At 57.8% G+C, this 19,435-nt stretch overlaps 1 protein-coding gene across 3 annotated transcripts in view; it reads right to left on the reverse strand.

Moving 5' to 3' along the window:
* The window catches only part of PRDM16 (PR/SET domain 16), a 337,722-nt gene that overhangs the window by 23,458 nt on the left and 294,829 nt on the right, over positions 1-19,435 (reverse strand). For 2 of the 3 annotated variants that reach the window (XM_065935909.1, XM_065935907.1), the window contains exons 6-10: positions 12,995-13,208; positions 11,026-11,173; positions 10,415-10,568; positions 5,048-6,461; positions 1,726-1,813 (exon numbers count right to left, since the gene is read on the reverse strand). In XM_065935909.1, the coding sequence (XP_065791981.1) occupies positions 1,726-1,813; positions 5,048-6,461; positions 10,415-10,568; positions 11,026-11,173; positions 12,995-13,208 (2,018 nt within the window). The remainder of the gene's footprint in view (positions 1-1,725; positions 1,814-5,047; positions 6,462-10,414; positions 10,569-11,025; positions 11,174-12,994; positions 13,209-19,435) is intronic. The other variant, XM_065935908.1, reaches the window with a different exon arrangement.

Consider the following 19,435-nt stretch of genomic DNA (forward strand, 5'->3'; position numbering starts at 1 on the left):
GAAACCCCCAAAATTAAGAGAGCTATCTGAATCACAGATTAAAAGATGACTCATAAACCTGAAACACCACCACCACCTAGTGGCAGCAGGCCATAACTGCAGGCAAAGTGCTAAAAAGAAATTCAATAGTGTAAGAATAGACTCCACCGTGGAATGTCAAAGCCAACTGACGTGGCACAGGATGTGGTGACATGGACTGGAGGGGCTGCCTGTCTGCTCCTTGGAGATGCCAAGGGCTTGCTTTGGGAGGAGAAGGGAGCTGCTTTCTCTTGGCATTGCTCATTTCCACTTGGTGGGCAGGGTTCTGACTAGAATCCTGTGCCTGCCTTGGGGCTGGGGGACAGAGGCAGGGAGGGGGCTGCACAGGCCTTAGCAGCACTTCTCCTCTCTGCCTGAGACTGCCTGCTGCAAGCCAGGCCCTGTGGGAGGCTGGGATGAAACTGAGAAAGAAAGAGTTTTCATTGTGTCTGGGGTCCCTCAGGGTTTAGGCTGAGGAACAACTGAATGGTTACGATAAGACACCAGAAAGGGATTAACAAACAGAAGATGGGGTCCATCCTATGGCTGAGGCCCACCTCAGACCATTTCATCAGGGGACTTACTAGTCACTTCTTCCACCCCCACCCCCTACTCTGGGCTCAGGGGCAGGCAGCAGGGGTGGCTGGCTGAGGGAGCGGGCAGCAGAGACAATGGGCAGCCGGCCCCCTGCCAGGCCCCTCTTCCTCAGGCCTGGGAGGGTCCGGCCCGCCCGGCCCACTTTGCCTGATCAGATATTCCCGGCCAAGCTCCCACACAAACACAAACACAGGATGTGCCTGGCTGGCTTGCCAGCTTTTTCCAGCAGGGCCCGAGGAAACCAGGGGAAGTTCTTAACCAAACTCCGAGGCCCCCATGAGACAATGGGAGACAGTAAGCTTAGCTGTGAACCCAGGCGGGGTGCAGGTTCCACAAACCACGGGTTTGTCCTAGGCGGGAAACACAGAGGGAGAGAACAATGCCTGGGTCTGGAGTCTGCGTCCAGGTTGGCCCACAACTCAGTCCTGAGTCCTCCGGCTGGGGCAAGGGAGGCCCGTGGGTCTGGGGAGGCGGCTGGGCTCCAAGTGGTGAGAACAGGGGCACAGAAGTGCCTGCAGGCTTGGTGGGGTCTGTGGCCACTGCCCAGACCTGGAGGTTCTTTTTCCCAGCCTCCTGATTCTAGTCTTGACAGGTGGCCTCGCCACCCTCTGCATCCCTGGGGGAGGGCAGTCCCTCTGCCCATGACCCCCTGGGATCCCCTGGGCTCAATGCCAGTGCCTCTGCTGCTGTCCTGCTCCCTGCCTCTGCCCCCTGCACTGCCCCTCCTCTGCTGGTCTTTCCTCTTAAGTGCCCCCATGTCCCTCGTACCAGAGAGGCTGCTGGCGTCCACACCTCCCCGGCTCTCTCCTGTTCATTCTCCCTACAGTCCAAATGTTTTGATATGCTCCATCAGAGCTGCAGCCCACCGCTGCCGGGGGGACGTTCACTACCCCTCCCAGCTGTGGGTCGAGGGGGGCGCCCGTGGGCCAGTGTCCCCAGCTGCTTCTTAGGGCGCCCCCGCCAAGGACCACCCTCCTGCCTCACCTGTCCGGCCCTGTCTCACCTTCCCCAACCTCACAGGGATGGGTGGGTGTGCAGGGATGGGAAGCAGAGACCTGTCTGTGTCTTGTGGCTGGGCCTGGACGGACCTCAGGCTCCCGCTGGCCTTACCTGGGGGTGGAAGAGCAACGGGGATGGCCTCAGGTACTTTTCCTTAAGGGCTCCCACCGGGTCGGTCACCTTCCGCTTCTCCACCCTGCTGGACAGCAACACAGAGGGTTACGGACCCCACTGAGCAGCCCAGCACTGGGTGGGGAGGGGCCGTGGTCCCTGCCCCTCCTGGCTCCCACCTGTGCCCCATCGGTCACCAGGTGGGGGCCTCACCTCAGCACCCCACTTCCACAGGCCCCGTGACCACGTCTCACCTGATGCCGTAAGGACGGTCTGTGACCCGGCTGTGCACTTGCTTGTCCGAGCACACGCTCCCCACACCACACCCAGGTCTGGACCCCTTCGAGTCTCCCCAGTGTCCCCCTAACTACCCAGCTGCCAGCACCCATGCATGTGATGAACGCCTGATGCCAGAGCTAGGAACCTTCCCTAAGGGTCCCGTGTGCGGCAGCCTCTGCCCACTGATCCGTTTGCCCAGCGAGGGCTCGGCCTCGTTGGGGTCCCTGGGCTCCCCAACAGCGGAATGTGGGGCACACAGGGGCTGCCACCTACACCCCACTTCCCTGTTCTGCCGAGCCCTTGGCACAGGTGTTCTGTCCGACTGGGTGGGTGTGTGAGCGACCAGGGTCCAACTCGGCAGGGCTGTGTGAGTGACCAGCAGGTTTCTGTCCTGGGGAGGTCTCAGGGCCTCCCCATAGCAGCCAGGCAGTGTCTGCCTAAAACCTCAAGACGGCTGCTGGCGACAATTCCAGAATGTTCTCCAAATGCCAGTACAACTGCCAATCACAGCAAGCGGAGGAGGTGACTGTCCCTCCTCCCCTGACCTCCTCCTCTCACCATTTCCCAACGATGCTTGCCTCAGTGTCCCCCATGGGAGTCAAGATTTACACAAGGTGACTTGGGGAGTCCTACCGCCTCCCTAAAGGCAGACACAGCTGCGGAAACTGCCGCCTCGTCTGTCCAGGGCCACACTCCCACCCCTCTTAGGCTCAGCTCTGTCCCTAGGGGACCTCAGGGTCTTAGCAGAGGACCCGATCAAAGCTGAGCTGAGTCGGTCTTTCAATAAGGCCCCCGGGGTGGGTGGTGTGGGCTGAGAGGAAGGGGTCTCATAGAGGGGGAGGGGGTATTGAAGATCGTCTTCTGCCTTCTCCTGCCCTCTGTGTCTCATGCAGCCCACCAGGCTGGCTCCAAGAAGCCCCTGCCAGCTGACCCCTGACCCCCAACAGACATGCGCCCTGCCAAGGTACATGGCTTTCATCATCACAGTATCCCTGGCCCTGTCGCAGAGCCAGCAGCACATGGAGGTGAGAAGGGCTGGAGGGTTGGGGAGGGGATCAGCCTGGCAGTGTTGGGATTCCTCCAACCTGGGGGAAGAAGGTTATGGGTATGTGTCCATGGTCACACCTGGGGGTCCTGTGGGGACACTGGGGAGTTTTGCTGGAGTCACCCCAGGACCACCCAGGAGCTGGGAGGACCCTGTCCCCTAGCCCCCAGCCAACCTTTACACAGGCAGTGACTGTCGCCCACACCTTCACTTGGAGGGAACCTTCTCGACACCACGAGTGTTCATCTTGACTGGGCTCAGGGGGCGTGGGAAGAGGTTACCCCACATCTCAGGCATCTTGGGGTAACCCACTCTCAGGCATTTTGCTGGTATCTGTGTGTGAAGTTGGGGACCGGGCAGCCCCTCCATCAGCAGCTGTACCCTAAATCCAGAGGGCCAGAGCCTGGCACAAGCCAGGTCTCAGAGAAGTTTGGGCAGGAGGAGAGGGTCGGGGGACCCTGGGGCCAATTCCTGCTTCCAGGCCTGACTGGCTGCCCCGCCAACTTCCAGAAAAAGGCCCAAAGCCCTGAAACAGGCCTGCAGTGGGGAGAGGAGGGGGCAGAGGAGCGTTGGGGGCTGGCAGGGGAGCTGGGAAAGGGTGGACGAGGAGGCTGAAGGGAAACAGTTAACCCAGAGCCTCTTGAGGCCTGCTGGCTCCAACTCTGGGGGCTTGACCAGGAGCCTTGCTCCCTAGGTCTCCAGTCCCACCCCTTCCTCTGCGTGAGGGCTGCTTACCCTGAGGGGCCTCCTCCCTCGAACTCCAGCTATCTCCTGTCCCCCACACCGAGTACTACAGATTCAATTGAAACTGGCAGGTGCTCCGTGAGCCTTTGATGGGCATGTTCATCCCAGACAGCTTGTGAGCCACCGTCAGTCATAACAGGCCTCTGGTCACTTTCTCAAACTATCTATGAATGGTGTGTTCTTAAAGAAACACCCAGGGGACCATTTTTCAGGTTTCCTGTGATGACAATGCCAAGACCTGGCAGAAAATGGAACCAACTGCAGACATAGGCCAGCCAGGGCACTGGGTGAGTGTAGAGGGTGGGGACTTAAGTGGGTGCGGAGGGCAGAGCAGGAGGCTGGTCCATCCTCCCTCCTCCCCATTGCTGGCAGCCCTGCCATCATTCCTCCCACTGCACCTTTGCAGAGGTGACCTCACCTGCACCCCCATCCCTGCCTGGCCCCTGTGCTTCACACGAGCCCTCAAACTGGCCACAGTTTCCCTGAATTCCCATGTGGACACACTCACCTATGTGCACATGGGCCCCTCCCATACAGAGCCATGGGCCTGTAATAGTGGCTGAACCACCATGCCTGCCTGCTCCTCCAGGCCCCTCCCAGGCTCACCCAGGGGCACAGCCCCTGCCCAGCACCCTGGGACACATGCAATGGGGGTCAAAAACCACCTGATCAAAGCCTGCTCAAAAATTGGGGAGGGGGAATCCGTTGGCCCCTCTTTGGAAGGTCTATCAGAGGGATGGAACACTGATGTTTTGCAAATCTTCCAGAGCTTTCCTCTTTCTCCCTCCTCCTCTCTCTGGGGACAAGTGGCTCCTCCTCTGATCATCCCTAGGCCAACAAGAACCCCAGCTGTGGCTCAGGGAGGGGTGCCACAGGGCAGTCACAGGGAAGCAGAGAAGATAGAGCAGACATAAACAGCCAGGAGTGTCCTGGGAGGCAGAGTGGGTCCAGAGAGGGAGGCTGGAGACACCAGCAGGTGGGCCTCTGGGGTGGAGTCTGAGGGCAGGCTGGGGGCGGGAGGGCAGCGGGTCTCCCAGTGGCATCTGCAAAAGGGAGCCAAGTGTCCCCAGGAGACCCTGCCAGGCGCCCACCCTAGGAAAGGGCCGAGCCGGGCCTGGACTTCAAAGCAGCACAGACCCCTCCCTGCTCAGAGCTGAAGCACCTCCTGAAGCTGCAGAGACAGAGGGATGAAGCTTGGGGGAGCAGGGGAGGTGGTTCCCGGGGAGAGTACGTGAGGGCGGGGCGTGTGAATACCTGTAGATGGGGTCCATGAAGAAGGGCGACGGCTTGGCATAGTGCAGGGGCGGCTGCTGGGGCAGCTGCGCGGGGCACGCCTTGGGCAGCCCCTCGCTGGGCCCCAGCCTGCGCTCGCCGTACACATGGTTCTTGCGGGGCTCCCGCGCCCCTCCGTTCTGGCTGGCCCGCACGCGGCTGCCAATGCTCAGGTCCAGTGGCTGCTCCTCACCGGGTGCCGGGGCTGGGGGCACCTTGGGCGCCGGCAGAACAGGCTTGGCCTCTTTGGGTTTGGTGGTGAGGTCAAAGGGGGACTCCGCACTGGGGCCGCCGGCCTTGAGGGCGTCCCGGGGCGACTTTGGCTCGGCCTTGACCAGCAGGTTGTGGGTGAGGGCGCGGTCCGTGAAGGGATACAGGGAGGGGGGGAGGTGGGGCAGGAACTGGAAGGGGAACACGGAGTGGTAGGGCAGCGCGCCCAGCTTCTTCTCCGGCACGCCCATGAAGCCGGGCCCGAAGTACTTCTCAGCGATGGACGCGATGGCCTTGATGGAGTCTCCCGCCGCGCCCGACGCTGTCAGCAGCTGCTCCTGGGGCGGCGGGAAGAAGTGTTGGGAGTAGAAGACGGGAACCTCGCCCACACTGTTCGGGGCGCCTGGGGGCACCGCGCTGCCCATGAACTCGGGCTTGCCCTCAGCCGCCTTGCCCTTGTCCTTGGTCTTGTCGCGATCACTGTCCACGTCGCTGTCTAGGTCGGAGCCCGTGCCCGTGGTCGTGTCCAGGTCGGTCCCAGTTGTGGTGTTGATGTCCTCGAAGTCGCTGCCATCTGACAGGTCGCTGCCCCGGGGCTTGAGTTTGGTGGCGTACGCCTCCTCCAGGTGGCCCTCCAGCTTCTCCTCGGGCCCCGCGGCTGCTGCGGTGCCCTGGCTACTGTTGCCGACAGCGGAGACGAGGGGCAGTGCCGGGTTCCCCAGGGGGCTGGGGAGCTTGGCGTCCTGCGTGTGGTTCAGCGGGCTCTTGAGCAGCGGCGTGGGAGGTAGCAGAGGAGGCCGGGGGTACAGGGATGGAGGGAAGATGCCCGGGAAACCGGGCGTGAGCGTGGGGAAGCTGGGGGGTGCCGTGGAGAAGGGCAGGCTCCCGGGGTGCGGCCTGGAGGGGAAGTACTCGCCAAAGCCCAGGCCGGCGTGGTTGAGACCAGGGGGCGGCTTGGCCTTGTCCATCAAGGGGCTGGGGGTCAGGGGCAGGCCGGGCGCGAAGATGCCTCCCGGCGGGTAATGGTTCTTGCCCTCACAGAAGCGCCGGTGCTTGTTGAGGGACGAGGTAGTGCTGAACATCTGCCCGCAGTCCTTGCACTTGATCTGCGTGCGACAGTCCGCGTGCATGCGCTTGTGGCGGCACAGGTTGGAGAACTGCGTGTACGACTTGTGGCAGACCTCACCTGGGGGCAGCAGGGCAAAGACAGCGGTGTGAGGGGAGGCGATGGGGACCCTGCACTGCCCGCGGCTGGGGGACCGGGGGTCTGGCTGAGTGCCTGGAGCGGCATGCGCCTGGATGTGTGTGTGTGTGAGTGCATGTGTGCACGTGTGTGCACACATGCATCAGTAGGTACCTGCATGTGCACTCAGCTGTATGCATGCATTTGTGTATGCATGCATTCAGGTACGCACACAGGTCTATGGACACGTGTGCTTAGGTACACAAGTGTGTCACACATGAGTGTGTATGTTCACAAACACATGTTGCACTGTAACTGTGTCATCACATGTACTCGCACACACATGTGTACATATACATGTCTATGCACATTCATCCTTCCCTGGGATTGGCCTCTGGTGACCAAAATAGATTGGCAAGGATGTGCCTCTCCTGGGGCCTCTGGATGGCCTGGGTAGATCTCTACCCACTTCAGCCTTCTCCACTGGCGAATGGGCCCTGCTGCTCTGTGTTCTCCTGACCCCATAAGCTTGTCAGCTGGGACCGAGGTCTTCAAAATTGCTCCCAGAGACGGGCAAAGACACAGCACACCATCCCATGTGCAGCTGCGCCCACCCACCCAGACTCCCCACTGGGTCTCCCTACCACGTCAGCCACGCTGTTCCAGTAGAAGCCAGTAAAACAACACCCCCTGGGGTAGGCCGCCCACTTCCTAAGGTTTAAAATGCTCTCAGCTTCCTCCTCTCATTCTGCCCCCAGGCCTGTGATCTGCTCCCAGGACAAGGAGGCCTCAGGAGTGACCAGCCCCTGGGGGTTCTTAGTCCCCGAGCCTGAGAGCAGAGCTCCTGGCTGTGAGATCAGAGTCTGGGGGTGGCCAGAAGGTGGAGGTGGGAGGGGAGCCCCCGAGGGGGCTGGTTCCACATCTGAGAAAAGTGAGACCTCCCCAGATTGGGATGGAGAGGCCGCTCCAGCCCTGTGCGTAACAGGAGAGGGTGGCGGCCAGAGCCGAACGGCAGGCCCCGTAGGCCCTGGCAACCCAGTCTCGCCATTTTCCCAATGGTGAGCTGAGTGTCAGCTAACCACCAGTTTTTCTTTCTCTTCTTGTTTTCCTAACCAGCAACGGAGGAACACACACACATACACACACACACACACACACACACACAGTCTGTCTCTCTCTCTGCAGGACGATTTGCTTCCTAAATGCAGCCCCCGTGGAAACAATGATTTCAGCGTGTTTCTCGCTCTCCGCACACTCTTGCGGCCTGATGTCATGCGAATCTCGCTGGGAGCGCTGGCCCCGAGCTGATCGTGCTCTTTAATCACAATATCTATTTATATTAACGGCTCTGCCTTCCTGGCTGTCTGGCTTGGCGGGATGTTTTCAAGGCTGAGGGGGAAGAGCACTGCCTCGTTTAATCAAATCTGCCCTTTTTGGGAGGAGGCTGGTGCAGAGGGGCCGCTGCTCCTCGGGAAGGTCTACCCTCAGGCAGCCTGTGGCACCTCGTGGGAAGAGAGGCCACTCCCTGGCTCAGGGCTCCTGGCCAGATGAGTGACACCTTGCTACGTCCCCGGCCCCTTAAGAGGCTCTGTGGTACCCTCTGTCCCCCACAGTGGGGCTCTGTGGCACCTCATCAGTGGCTGCTGCCATCCTGAGCCTGGAAATGGCACCCTCCCAGGGCAACTCCCGGTGTGTGTGGCAGGGGTGGCTCAGGGACCAGTGGCAATGCCTGGGGGAAGGGAGCCTGGGACCCTTGCTTCCCATCCACCCAGTCACACGACAAAGGGGTCCTGATGAAATGCTGGGGCTACAGAGAGGCCTCTGGGAGACTGAGGTCCCTGGAGAGGTGGGTCCTGGTCTTACAATGACCGACAGAGCTGGCGAAGGGAGCTGGCTCCCTGCAGGGGCTGGGAAAGGCCCAGGCAATCCACCATGAGCTGGATGTGGGATCAGTGCCTGGGGGAGTGTACCCATGCCCTGTGGGATGCAGAGGGACCCTGGCCACTGCTTGTGCTGGTCAGCAGTTTCTTTTCCTGTAGAGTATGCACATGGTTTGTGTGTGTGTGTGCACACGCACACAGATACACGTACTCACTCTCAAGAAGTGCATTTTCCCTGGCTGAGGGAGTGGGTGACCCAGGTGGGATGGGGGCTCAGTCACCTCTAACAAGACAGCTGGAAGCCTAGGCTTGGGGCAGTGGGCAGGAGGGGAGCATAGCCCCAGCTACTCAACAAAGGCCTGACCAGCCAACAAGTATGGCCTCTTTGGGGGAGCAGTCCAGCCCTGTGAGACCCCCACATTGGTGAAGCCACTGAGACCCAAGTCCTTAAGCGCCCAGATTTAGCTCCTCCCACCCCCAACACTGATGCGCTGGGACTGGAGAGGTCCCAGGCCACCCAGCCTGGGGTCAGCAGCCAGGCCCCTGGAGCTGCAAGCGGGGCCTCGAAGGCCTGGTCACTTCATGCTGCCAAGACTGTTTCCTTCTCCGTCATTTCCCTTTGGTTGAACACGGTGTGGTCCCTGCTCCGTCAGGTTTGTAAGGGTGCTATGAACTCATGTGTGTGAAATGATGGCTTAGCATAACCTCGTGGGGACTATGACTCAGTGCAATCTTATGTGAATGACAGTGTGAAGCTGATGTGAAGGATGAGTTAGGACAATCTCGTGTGTATCTGACTCAGCAGAATACTGGTGTGAACAATGAGTCAGGACAATCTTATTTGAATGACTCCCAGTGCAATGCTGGTGTGAACGATGAATCAGGTCAAGCTCATGTGAATGCTGACTCAGCAGAATGATGGTGTGACCCATGAGTCAGGACAACGTTGGCGAGTTAAGCTGGCTGATGAGCCAGCTCTGTGTTGGTGTGAACAGTGACTCAGCACAATCTCAAGTGAGATGACTTGGTGCAATGCTAGACAGAAGAACCTTCAATATCTCCTAAACTCTGAGAAGTAGGGTCATGCTCCTACATTGGCCCACTAGATTCCCAGGACCTAACCCTGTGATCTCTGACTCCTGTGCAATGCTAGATAGAAGAACCTTCAATATCTCCTAAACTCTGAGAAGTAGGGTCATGCTCCTACATTGGCCCACTAGATTCCCAGGACCTAACCCTGTGATCTCTGACTCCTCTTCTATTACTTCCCTCCCCAAACACACCACAAGCTCAAGGCTTCTGTGCCCATAGCACCCTATCATGAGCCTTCTCAGCAGGCACCCTGTTGCTCTCACCCCGCCCCCTGCCCACCTCCTCGAGCTCTCTGCCAGAAATTGGGTCACCCATAGACCATCCCACCTCCCAGCACATGGGCCAGATGACACCTACTTGGGTACCTGGAGAGCCTCCTGACCCTGCAGCCCTCCCCCCACCCTGCTGGCTTAGCTTCCGTCTCCTCCACTGGCAGGTCAACAGCATGTGGACAGGGGTCCAGTTATTCACGGCTGGTCTCTGCCGCCCAGGTCAGCATGGGCATACTGCCTGGAGTCCCCAAAGGCTGCAGGTGGGTGGGAAGCACTGATATTATCACACCTGCTAGAGCTCTGGGCAGCCCGTGTGTGTGGGGAAGGGGAGGCGGCGGAGGTGGGGGGAAGGTATGTTGCTGGCTTCTCTGAAGGACCACAGGGATCTTTACCACCCACTGCCCACCTCCAACCACTGGACGAGTTGAGCCACAGGGAGGACCCAAGGAGGGCAGGAGGGGAAAGTGCGGCCGGAGCAAGAGGAAGATGGACCCCAGAATGAGAGGGTGCGAGGGAGCAGGGTGATGATAAAGTGGCACCAGGAGGCAGCCATCCCTGGGCAGAGGGATAGGCAGTTTCCACAAGTGTTTTCTGGACAGACAGGGTCCCACAAGCAGGGAAAAGCCTGAGGACTTCACCCCTTGGCTGACCCCCAGGCACCCCCCAGCCTGGGCACGCCGGGCGGGGGGCTGGGCGGCGACCACTCACTCACATATAAAAGGTTTGACGGTGCTGTGGATGTGCTTGTGCTGCTTGAGGCCCGAGGAGGTGGCAAAGGTCTTCCCGCAGTCTGGGCAGGCGTGGGCCCGGGCGCCCACGTGCTGGGAGCGGATGTGTCGCTGCAGGTTGCTGGGGTCCGTGAACACCTGGGGAGACAGACGCTGCCACGTCACATCCTGTCGGTCGCTCCCTGTGGACCCCGGGTCAGGTCACGGGATGGGGGTCTCACTGGGCACTCTGTCCCCCGCCCTGAGCCTGGCCGGAAGGGTCTCTGCTGGGCAGTGACTCGCAGGGTGGCCTTGCGGGGACTGTCAGGCCTCCCTGGACTCTGGTGCTTCCATAATAATTCCCGAGAGAACTGTGGCCCTGAGGGTGCTCCAGACAGGAGCTCAGATGCTCTCTTAAGCTCCAGGCCTTTGAGCCACAGGTCTGACCTGTCCTGTACGTGGGAACCCGAGAAGACCTGGGTCTGGCCCCGCCTCCTTCCCTGTTGTGAGACCCCACACACTTCCTGTCTTCCTCTCAGATGACGTGGGGGCCTGTGGTCCCCACATGGGCTCTGTGTCTTAACACGGGTGGGGCCAGCGGGGCAAACCCCGTTACCTTCACGCAGTTTTCACATTCGAAGCGCTTGCCGCTGTCGTGGGACATCTGGTGACGGATGAGGTTGGACTTCCAGTTGAAGGCCTTGGGACACTGGTCACACTTGTACTCTCGCTCTTCCGTGTGGACGACCATGTGCTGCTCCAAGCTGCACACAGTGGACCGGGATCACCAGGGGCCTGGAGGGAAGGGCCTCATCCCCGCCCCTGGAGCCCCTGCCACCTCCTGCTCAGAGAGCAGGGAGGGGCCTGGCACCCAGTCTGTCTGCCTCCTGCCTGGACAGGGCAACTGGGTGGACCAGCAGACACGGCCTTCCCATGTTGGATGGTGGGGGGAAGTCAGGGCATGGATGGAGTTCAGGCTCTCACCCAAGACCACCCCCAGACATCCAGAGCCAGGCAGGGCCCCAGTTCACACTTTTGTATTTCAAAACAAACTTCCCCTTCATGCTAACCTTGGGCCTAATAAAAAATGGGTCTAGAAACTTCCAACATTGCCATGAGCCCCAGAGGAGCCCCGGAGTGGGGGTGCGGCCCAGGAAACCCAAAGCCACCCCTCTGAGTGCCCAGAGTATGCCCCCCGGCCAAGCCAGACTAAGAGGCTGCCCGCCACGCATATACCACGGGGGTGGCGGGAGTGAGCAAGGGGTCTTCAAGCGAGATGTGATGGGGAGGCGGGCACAGCTGTGGGGAGGGGTGAACTTGGATGAACAGGCCTCCTGGAGCTCCCCCGCACCTCGGGGGACGCCCCTCTTCTCCTCCTGTCCCAGGTATGACCGTTAATCTTCATGAGCAAAGCAGCAATACATCACGGCCCGTTAATTACGGGGCCCAGCCATCCATTTAGATCAGAAATGCCTGGTTCTCCAGCACCCGGCAGATTGTATCTTTTCCCCTGTTGTTAATTGTGATTTATGTGTTTATGTAAAGAAAACACGGGTCCTCTTGAGCAGCGCTTACCGCCAAGGGCCTCGGTCGGGATTTGCCCAAACTCTTATTTTCTCAGTCATCCGTTCTGGGTGGAGGGTTTCCCATCCCCAGGGGGCTGTGACGGGATTGGCATTCAATTCCCCTCCATCCTACAGCCAGTTAGTGACCTGATGGGGTTTCACTCTGACTTTGCAGGGGCTGCCCCAGAGGAAATCCTCAGAGGCGGAGGAGGGGCACAGGCTGTGAAGGTCTTCACTGGTCCCCGGAGCCCGGGGACTTTGGGGCCTGTTTCTGCCCTGTCGGGTCCCCAGCTCCCAGGTCCTGACTCCTGCCTTGCCTTGGGGCCTGGGAGGCTGCGTCCGGCCACCACATGACTGACTGGACATCTGTGGCCACGTCCATGAAGTCTCCTGGGACAGGTGGGGGCTTCCATGGGACACAGAGGCTGGTACCTGGGGTGGGGGGTGAGGGGACCCCTGGGTGGCCCCTTCCTGCCCACGTCCACTGTCTGGGAAGGAGTCTGTATGTGTCCAGAGGGTCAGGCCACTCCAGAACCCCTGGGGCAGCGACCCCCAGCCTGGCCCTGGACCTCACCCTGGAAATGGTCCTGGGGCTTGACCCTTGCATTTCTGGGGGCCTGGCCTGTGTTCCTGACTTCCTTCAAGTCTGTCCCCACAGTTCAGCCCTGGTGACATGATGGGGGGGTTGCAGCAGGGGCTCCAGTGGGTGACTTGAGGATCCTCTGTGGGTGGGGGACTCTGACCAGGGGCCTGGCCTTTAGGGTCAGGGTGTGAGCTGTGACCTCCAACTGCCAGCTGGTGGGCCTGCATTTCCCCCAAGGGCAGATAAGTGGGCCGGGTTCCTACCCTCAAGACATATCTCCATGCCCTTTAGCACCTTGGGTTTCTCAGCCTGGGCAGGCTGGAGGGCCCAAGGCTGACCTCTGCCTTTCTCAGGGCTCCCTCTGTGCTCCCAGGGTCAACTGCCCCCGCTGTCCGTGATGCTCCTGGGGGGTGGGGCGGGCGGGGGAGGGGCCGCACCTGTACTTGGTGGGAAACATCCGCTCGCAGTCCTTGCACTCGTGGGCCTGCCCGTCACCGCCGCCACCACCCAGGCCCTCAGGCTTGAGCTCGTCGGCCAGGCCCTCGTAGAGCGCGGCCCCCACCGAGCTGCACGCGTACTTCTTGTGGCGCCGCAGGTCCAGCTTGGATGGGAAGAGCTCGTCACACGCGTCGCAGCGGAACGTGGGCTCCTCTGCAGGGGAGAGAGGACTGGCATGGGGAGGCGCCCAGGACCCACCCCAGGCCCACCCAGGCCCGGGGGCTGCAGGGGGTGTGGGGAGACCGTGGGCCTGCCCTGCAGGCTCTGGTATCCTTCCTGCTCATGTCCCGGGCCGAGAGAGGCTGCCCCGGGGACCCAACGGGACTCTAGACTCCACCATAAGAAACCCTGAGGAGTGCTGGGCCCCGCGCCGGCCGGGAGCAGAGAAGGAAGCCAGGCTAAGTGCTTTGTGTATGAATTAGGAGGAGAGACGGCTGGGCTCTGGTGCGTATCATAAACGATTGTCAAGGTCAAACAAATAAAAAGGAGGCGGCTGCTATGAAGTTTATGAGGCAGCATCCTGTGGACCCTGCCAAGCCGGACAGCTCGGAGCTGTGAGTCCCGCGGAACGACCTCCGAGAGCCATTCTCCGCCCGCGGATGCCTGGACCCAGCTTCTCCCCAGAGCAGGGGCCCCCTCTTCCCTGCTGAGGACCACCCTGTGTCCCCCAGGTCTGGATAGAGAACCCGCACAAATGAATCAAAAGGTGTTCTTATAAGTGGCTGTGTGAATGTGTGTGCTTCTTGCGCACAGGTATGCAGCTGTGTGTGAACATAGGTGAATACTCCGGCACGTCTGCCTCCTTCTCGGGGCACCTTTGCACGAGTGTGCAGGCATTTTTGTGCATTTGCACTCATGTTTGTGCTGGTGTTATGTGTATTCCTGTGTATGTGTGCATGTGTTTCTCTCTGTGGCTAGTATGAAAATTTGCATGTCTGCGTAGCTTCACACTTGTACGCCTGCATTTGAGGATGTTTGTGTGTTCATGTGTGTGCTTACTTGGCACATGTAAATGGGTGTGTTTCTGTGCATGCATATGTGTTATGTGTGCATACATGCATGCATGTTAAGCATACACATTTGTGTGCATGAGTTAGCGTGTTGGGTGTGCATGTGTATTCATGAGTGCATGCACATTTGTGGGTGAATACACACTTGTATACATACTTTTGTGTGACTCTGAATGTGTGTATGAGTTATGTGATTGTATTTGTGCATGTTTTAGTGTGTTGGTGTGAATCTATGTGGGCATGTGTGTATTTATGTGTGAAGGTGAGAGAGTGTGCATGTGCACAAGACAAGGATCTCTGGGCCCCGCAGTGGGCAGAGCCGTGACCTTGGGATGGATGCTAACTGGAAGGGCCTGACCCTAAGGGATGCAGAAGCCAGGGAGGTGGGGACATGGAGGGAGGCGGGGTACTGTTTCCTGCCCCCTCCTTGTGGCAGAAGGGCCACCATCAATGTCCCAGATTGCTGAGAAGGATGGGGTGGCTAGGCAACCTAAGCCTGTGGCCAGGGTTTGGGGGGAAGATGGGGGAGGACTAGAGGCAGGGGGGCCTCCTCGAAACTGGAAGCTTCCCTAGGCCTGAGGGTGGACGCACTGCTCCCACAGACTCCTGAGGGTGGGATGTGGCCACACCCGGCACCCCCATAGGTGGGTGCCCAAGCTCCTATGCCCAAGGGAGACACTCCTGTGGGTTCCAGCCCTGAGATGCCCCTGGTCAAGCCCCCGGGCCTTGGACAACATCCTGGGACACACAGGGAGGCAGCTGTCACCTTCCCTGGGAGCCTGGGGGACCTGCGTGTGTTGGGGGAGCCAGGCCCAGTGCTGACCAGACGTAATCAAGTCCTGGTGTCCCAGCCCACTTGCCAACGTGAGGCTGCTGTTAGGAATGGTCTTGCTTGGGGGAAATCAAGAACAAGACAGGGAAGCAGCGCCTGCTTAGAATCTGTGGAGATTGGGGATGATGCCCAGCCCTGATCTGTGTGCGGGGACCTGAGCTTATCTAGGAGCTTAGAAGGCTCTGCCCTGACCCCTGAACCTGCCCCAGACACAGGCCGAGCCATAGAATGGACTGGAGGAGGCCAGAGGGCCAGCAGGTCCTCACCAACCATAGAAGTCTGGGGTGGAGGAGGTGGGACAGAGGCCGCACAGGTGACCCTTGAGCCAGCATCCCGCGAGCACAAGACCTGTAGGAGCCTGGTGTCCCTGACACCCGGCGGCACTGCTGGCCAGAAGGAAAGGGACGCATTGTAGCCGTCTGGAGATCTAAGTCAGAGAAGATTCTAAGATGAAGCCCATCAAGGCCCTGGGCTGGTCCTTGATGCAACAATGGCACCCCACACATGATCCCAGGAGGGGTCAGGTGGGCAAGAAAGACACACATTGCAAAATAGCCACTGGCAGGTCTGTAAGATGTTGCCTCTAAAACAAGAGGGAGGAGGCTTCCCTGGTGGTCCAGCGGCTAAGACTCTGCTCCGAGTACAGCGGGGCTAGCTTTGATTCCTGGTCAGGGAAGTAGATCCCACATACCACAACTAAAAATTCTGTGTGCTGCAAGTAAGACCCAGCACAGCCAAAAATAAATAAATAAATATTAAAAAAACAAAAAATAAAGATAAAGCAGAAGGGAGCCTGGACGCTGCTTCAGGTTAAGTGTACACCGTGAGCTTATCACCTGCGGTGGGGCGCCTCCATGCGGCCGGCTTGGTGCCCAGGGACGTTATCATGTTCCCTCCCCCGAGCCTCGCATCAAGCCGCAGGTTTTATCACTGGTACGCGGAGGCCAGAGGAGGCTGCCTGGCTCACCCGGGGCATCTGGAGGTGAAGTGGCAGAGCTGATATCCACCCTTCTCTCTGCTGGGTGCCTGGGGACAGGCGGCTGTGTCCCAGTTTCCCACTGAGGGTATAAGAAAGGCACTCTGTGTGGCATGTGCGTGGTGATGCGATGCCAGTGTCCCGCCCCCACACAATCCCCCACAGGGCTTCCCTGTGCTTCGAAACATGAGTTCCTTCCCACTGGAACCAAGAGCACCATCTTAGAACACAACCGGATGCCCAGGCCCCACAAAACCGCTGTTGTGGGTTTGCTCTGACTTCCTGGGCTGGAATGAGGCTGAGAGGGGCCCTCCCACCAACATTACAAGGAAGTGAAACATGTCAGTTCCTATCTTACTCTTTCGTGCAAAGCGTGCTAAGTCACTTCAGTCGTGTCCGACTCTTTGTGACCCTTATGGACTGTAGCCTGCCGGGCTCCTCTGTCCACGGAGATTCTTCAGGCAAGAATACTGGAGTGAGTTGCCACGCACTACTCCAGGAGATCTTCCCAACCCAGGGATTGAACTTGTGTCTCTTATATCTCTTGCATTGATGGGCAGGTTCTTTACCTCTAACATCACTCTTTTTGGACCCAAAACAGTCACTGAAGTTGAAATTTGAAAAGAAAAGAGGGGCCAACCCCACCTTTTCATAGCACTGACCAACTTATTTTTCCAGCTTGGATCTGGAATTTGGATTTATAATTAAAATTCAGCCTGCATCTCACTTCAAACGCATTGGAGGGTGTCCTGGAGGTGATGGAGCCAGTGATGGAGGGTGCCCCCCTTCTACGTCCCCATCCCACCAGGGACCCAAGTTTGTTCCTGTCAAAGGGCAGAGGCTGGAACAGGACACATCCAAGCCTTGCCCACTCATGCCATGGTGGACAGGTGTCCCTCATCTTTCATAAAGGTAAAGTTGGCATCGAATACACACCTGGGGCAAGCTGGATGGGGCAAGAAAGACGTGCCTGGACTGCATGGTTTTCACTTTCCCAGCACAAGCAACTCCAATTAAAAGAAATACGAGAGAATGTCACACTCTGATTGCTTTATGCTATATTGTGTTGTATAGTTATGTTGTATTATGTTATATCTGTCTATCTCATGCTTTATACAAATACGCTGCATCCTCTTGACCTTTTTTGGAGAGGGGGAAAAAGTTAGTAATTTTGAGCCTTTCTCAAAAGAAAGGCATATTTGAATGGAAATGATTTTCTTTATTTTCTCCCAAGAGCTAGAAGTTCTCTTGAAAGAGAAATCTTTCCCCTCCCTACTGAAAAGAGTAAAAACAAAATAAAAAGTTCCTGGAACTAATGAACCTGAAAGTGGCTTCCCTCTGCTCTGAGTCACTTGTAGGAAAATTGGAATTGAATTTCTTTACAAAGCTGCAGCTTTGGAAGAGCGCTGCCAGGCTGCCAGTCCCGGGTCCACAGGGCTGGGGCCGCTCCCCGCAGTGAACTGGCAGAGCAGGTCCACCCACCGCTCCCCCCCACCCCCGCCCTCCCTTCTTCCGTGATACCTGGAGGTCATTCTGCCAGAGCTCCTGCCCCCAATAAGAGCAGGCAGCACTGTAACTCAGAACGGAGCTCTCCTCATCTAAACCCGGGGAGGGGGGCTGTGGGCCGGGGCAAAAGCTCTGACTTCCGCCCAACCCCAACTAAACCGAGACCATGCTGGCCCGATGTCTTGTGTGTCGAGTCTGAGCCTTGCGTCTGTCTAAAGTTCCCTCGGCAACTTTTCGCGGCAAAGCAGGAATGTAACAGAAAAATAAATCAGTGCCTAATGGCTTCAGGGAACCCAGGGGGACACAATTATGTGGCATCTACATGCTAATCTACAGACTGGAGGCTCAAAAGCCCTCAAGAGCCCACTCCAAGTTCCTGCCGTGATAAGGGGCCCTGCATTCACTGGGGCTGGGATAAAAGATTTTTTATGATAATTATCTTAGTGAGGAACATTTTTACATTTTCTTTCTGTGCAATTCAGAGTTAACTGAGGAGGGATGGCTGTTGGGAGGTGAAGGAGTGATCCTGACAGCCAAGGGGATGAAAAGTCAAATATTTGACATTGGACTATTATGTGTGGAAAGCAAGCCCACGGATGTCTGATAAATTAGGAAAATGCAGACCCAAGTTATTTAAGATCAGGCATTAGAAGAGGGACAGGAATCAAGGTTTCTCTAACCTTTTGGAAGAAAGACAGGTCATCATACAAACAAAACCCCATGGCCCAGCATGGCTGAATTTATCTTTCTGAGTGCATTATCTAAGATTCACAGGTCTTTTCAACAATTATTTTAAGAAAAATGAGACCATCCCCCTGATACCCAGAGCTTAGCCACCTACTTCCTTTTCTCGAAGGGCTTATTAAAACCAAAGTCTAGAGGAGAGGGTGGGTCGAGTCTATTTTATAGAACTGTCCTTCTCTAGAGAGAGCCTTTGGAAGAACTCACGGGCGCAGAGTGCTGCCCCACAAAGGTGGGCCACGCTTGAGGACCGAGAAGGTCACCCTGCTCCCGGGGGCTTCCTGCTAATTCCGACGCCCAGCTCCCTGGCCCAGTCAACCGTACTCCCAGGCCGTGACACGGGAGCGGCTCCTTAGAGAAACTTGCAGTTAGTGGCATTAATCATTAAACCTTGGAGTACTTGTGTGTGTGTGGGGGGAGAGGATGTGGGGGAAGAAGGACAGGAAGGGAAAAGCCAGCCTCCCCCCTTTTTCTAGCCGGAATGGGATCATTTGCACCAGAGACGGCGAGAAGCAGAGGCTGCCTTCGGCTCACTTGCGGGGCCTCACGCAGAAAAGAGATGCCATCTATTCAGCCACAGCACGTAGGGAGTTAACTGACCAGCCTCGTTGCCAAGCAGCTTCCTCCAACTGACTTTTCCTCTGCCACTTAAAAATGGTTCCAGGATCCCAAGGTGAATGGGCACACTGCTTAACAATGTGGATGGAGAAATACAAATCTGGATTTCAGAAATCTGAGCCTGTACGAGACTGGGTTTTCCTCAAGCATCATCAGAGATGTGCCTGGGTGTGGATGAACAAGGAATAGAAGTGTGTCTACCGGACACATACTGTGTGACCAGCCAAGAGGAAAGGACACTAGGGATGCTTCCTGTAGTCCTGTTGGAAGAGCTTGCTTAGAGGGGCCCTCAGAAGCCCTAACGGAGAAGGCAATGGCACCCCACTCCAGTGGAAAATCCCACTCCTGGAAAATCCCATGGACAGAGGAGCCTGGTAGGCTGCAGTCCATGAGGTCGCTAAGAGTCAGACCCGACTGAACGACTTCACTTTCATGCGCTGGAGAAGGAAATGGCAACCCACTCCAGTGTTCTTGCCTGGAGAATCCCAGGGATGGGGGAGCCTGGTGGGCTGCCATCTATGGGGTCGCACAGAGTTGGACACGACTGAAGTGACTTAGCAGTAGCAGCAGCAGAAGCCCTAAATATTCCCTCTCACCAAATAAACTTCCCTTAACTGTTCTCTGAGAATTTTTGCTTTTAACTACAGGTGGTCATTGCTTTCAAACACATGGATGGCATCACTGAACTTTCTTAACT

Source organism: Muntiacus reevesi, chromosome 5 (assembly GCF_963930625.1).
Source record: "Muntiacus reevesi chromosome 5, mMunRee1.1, whole genome shotgun sequence".
NCBI lineage: Eukaryota > Metazoa > Chordata > Mammalia > Artiodactyla > Cervidae > Muntiacus > Muntiacus reevesi.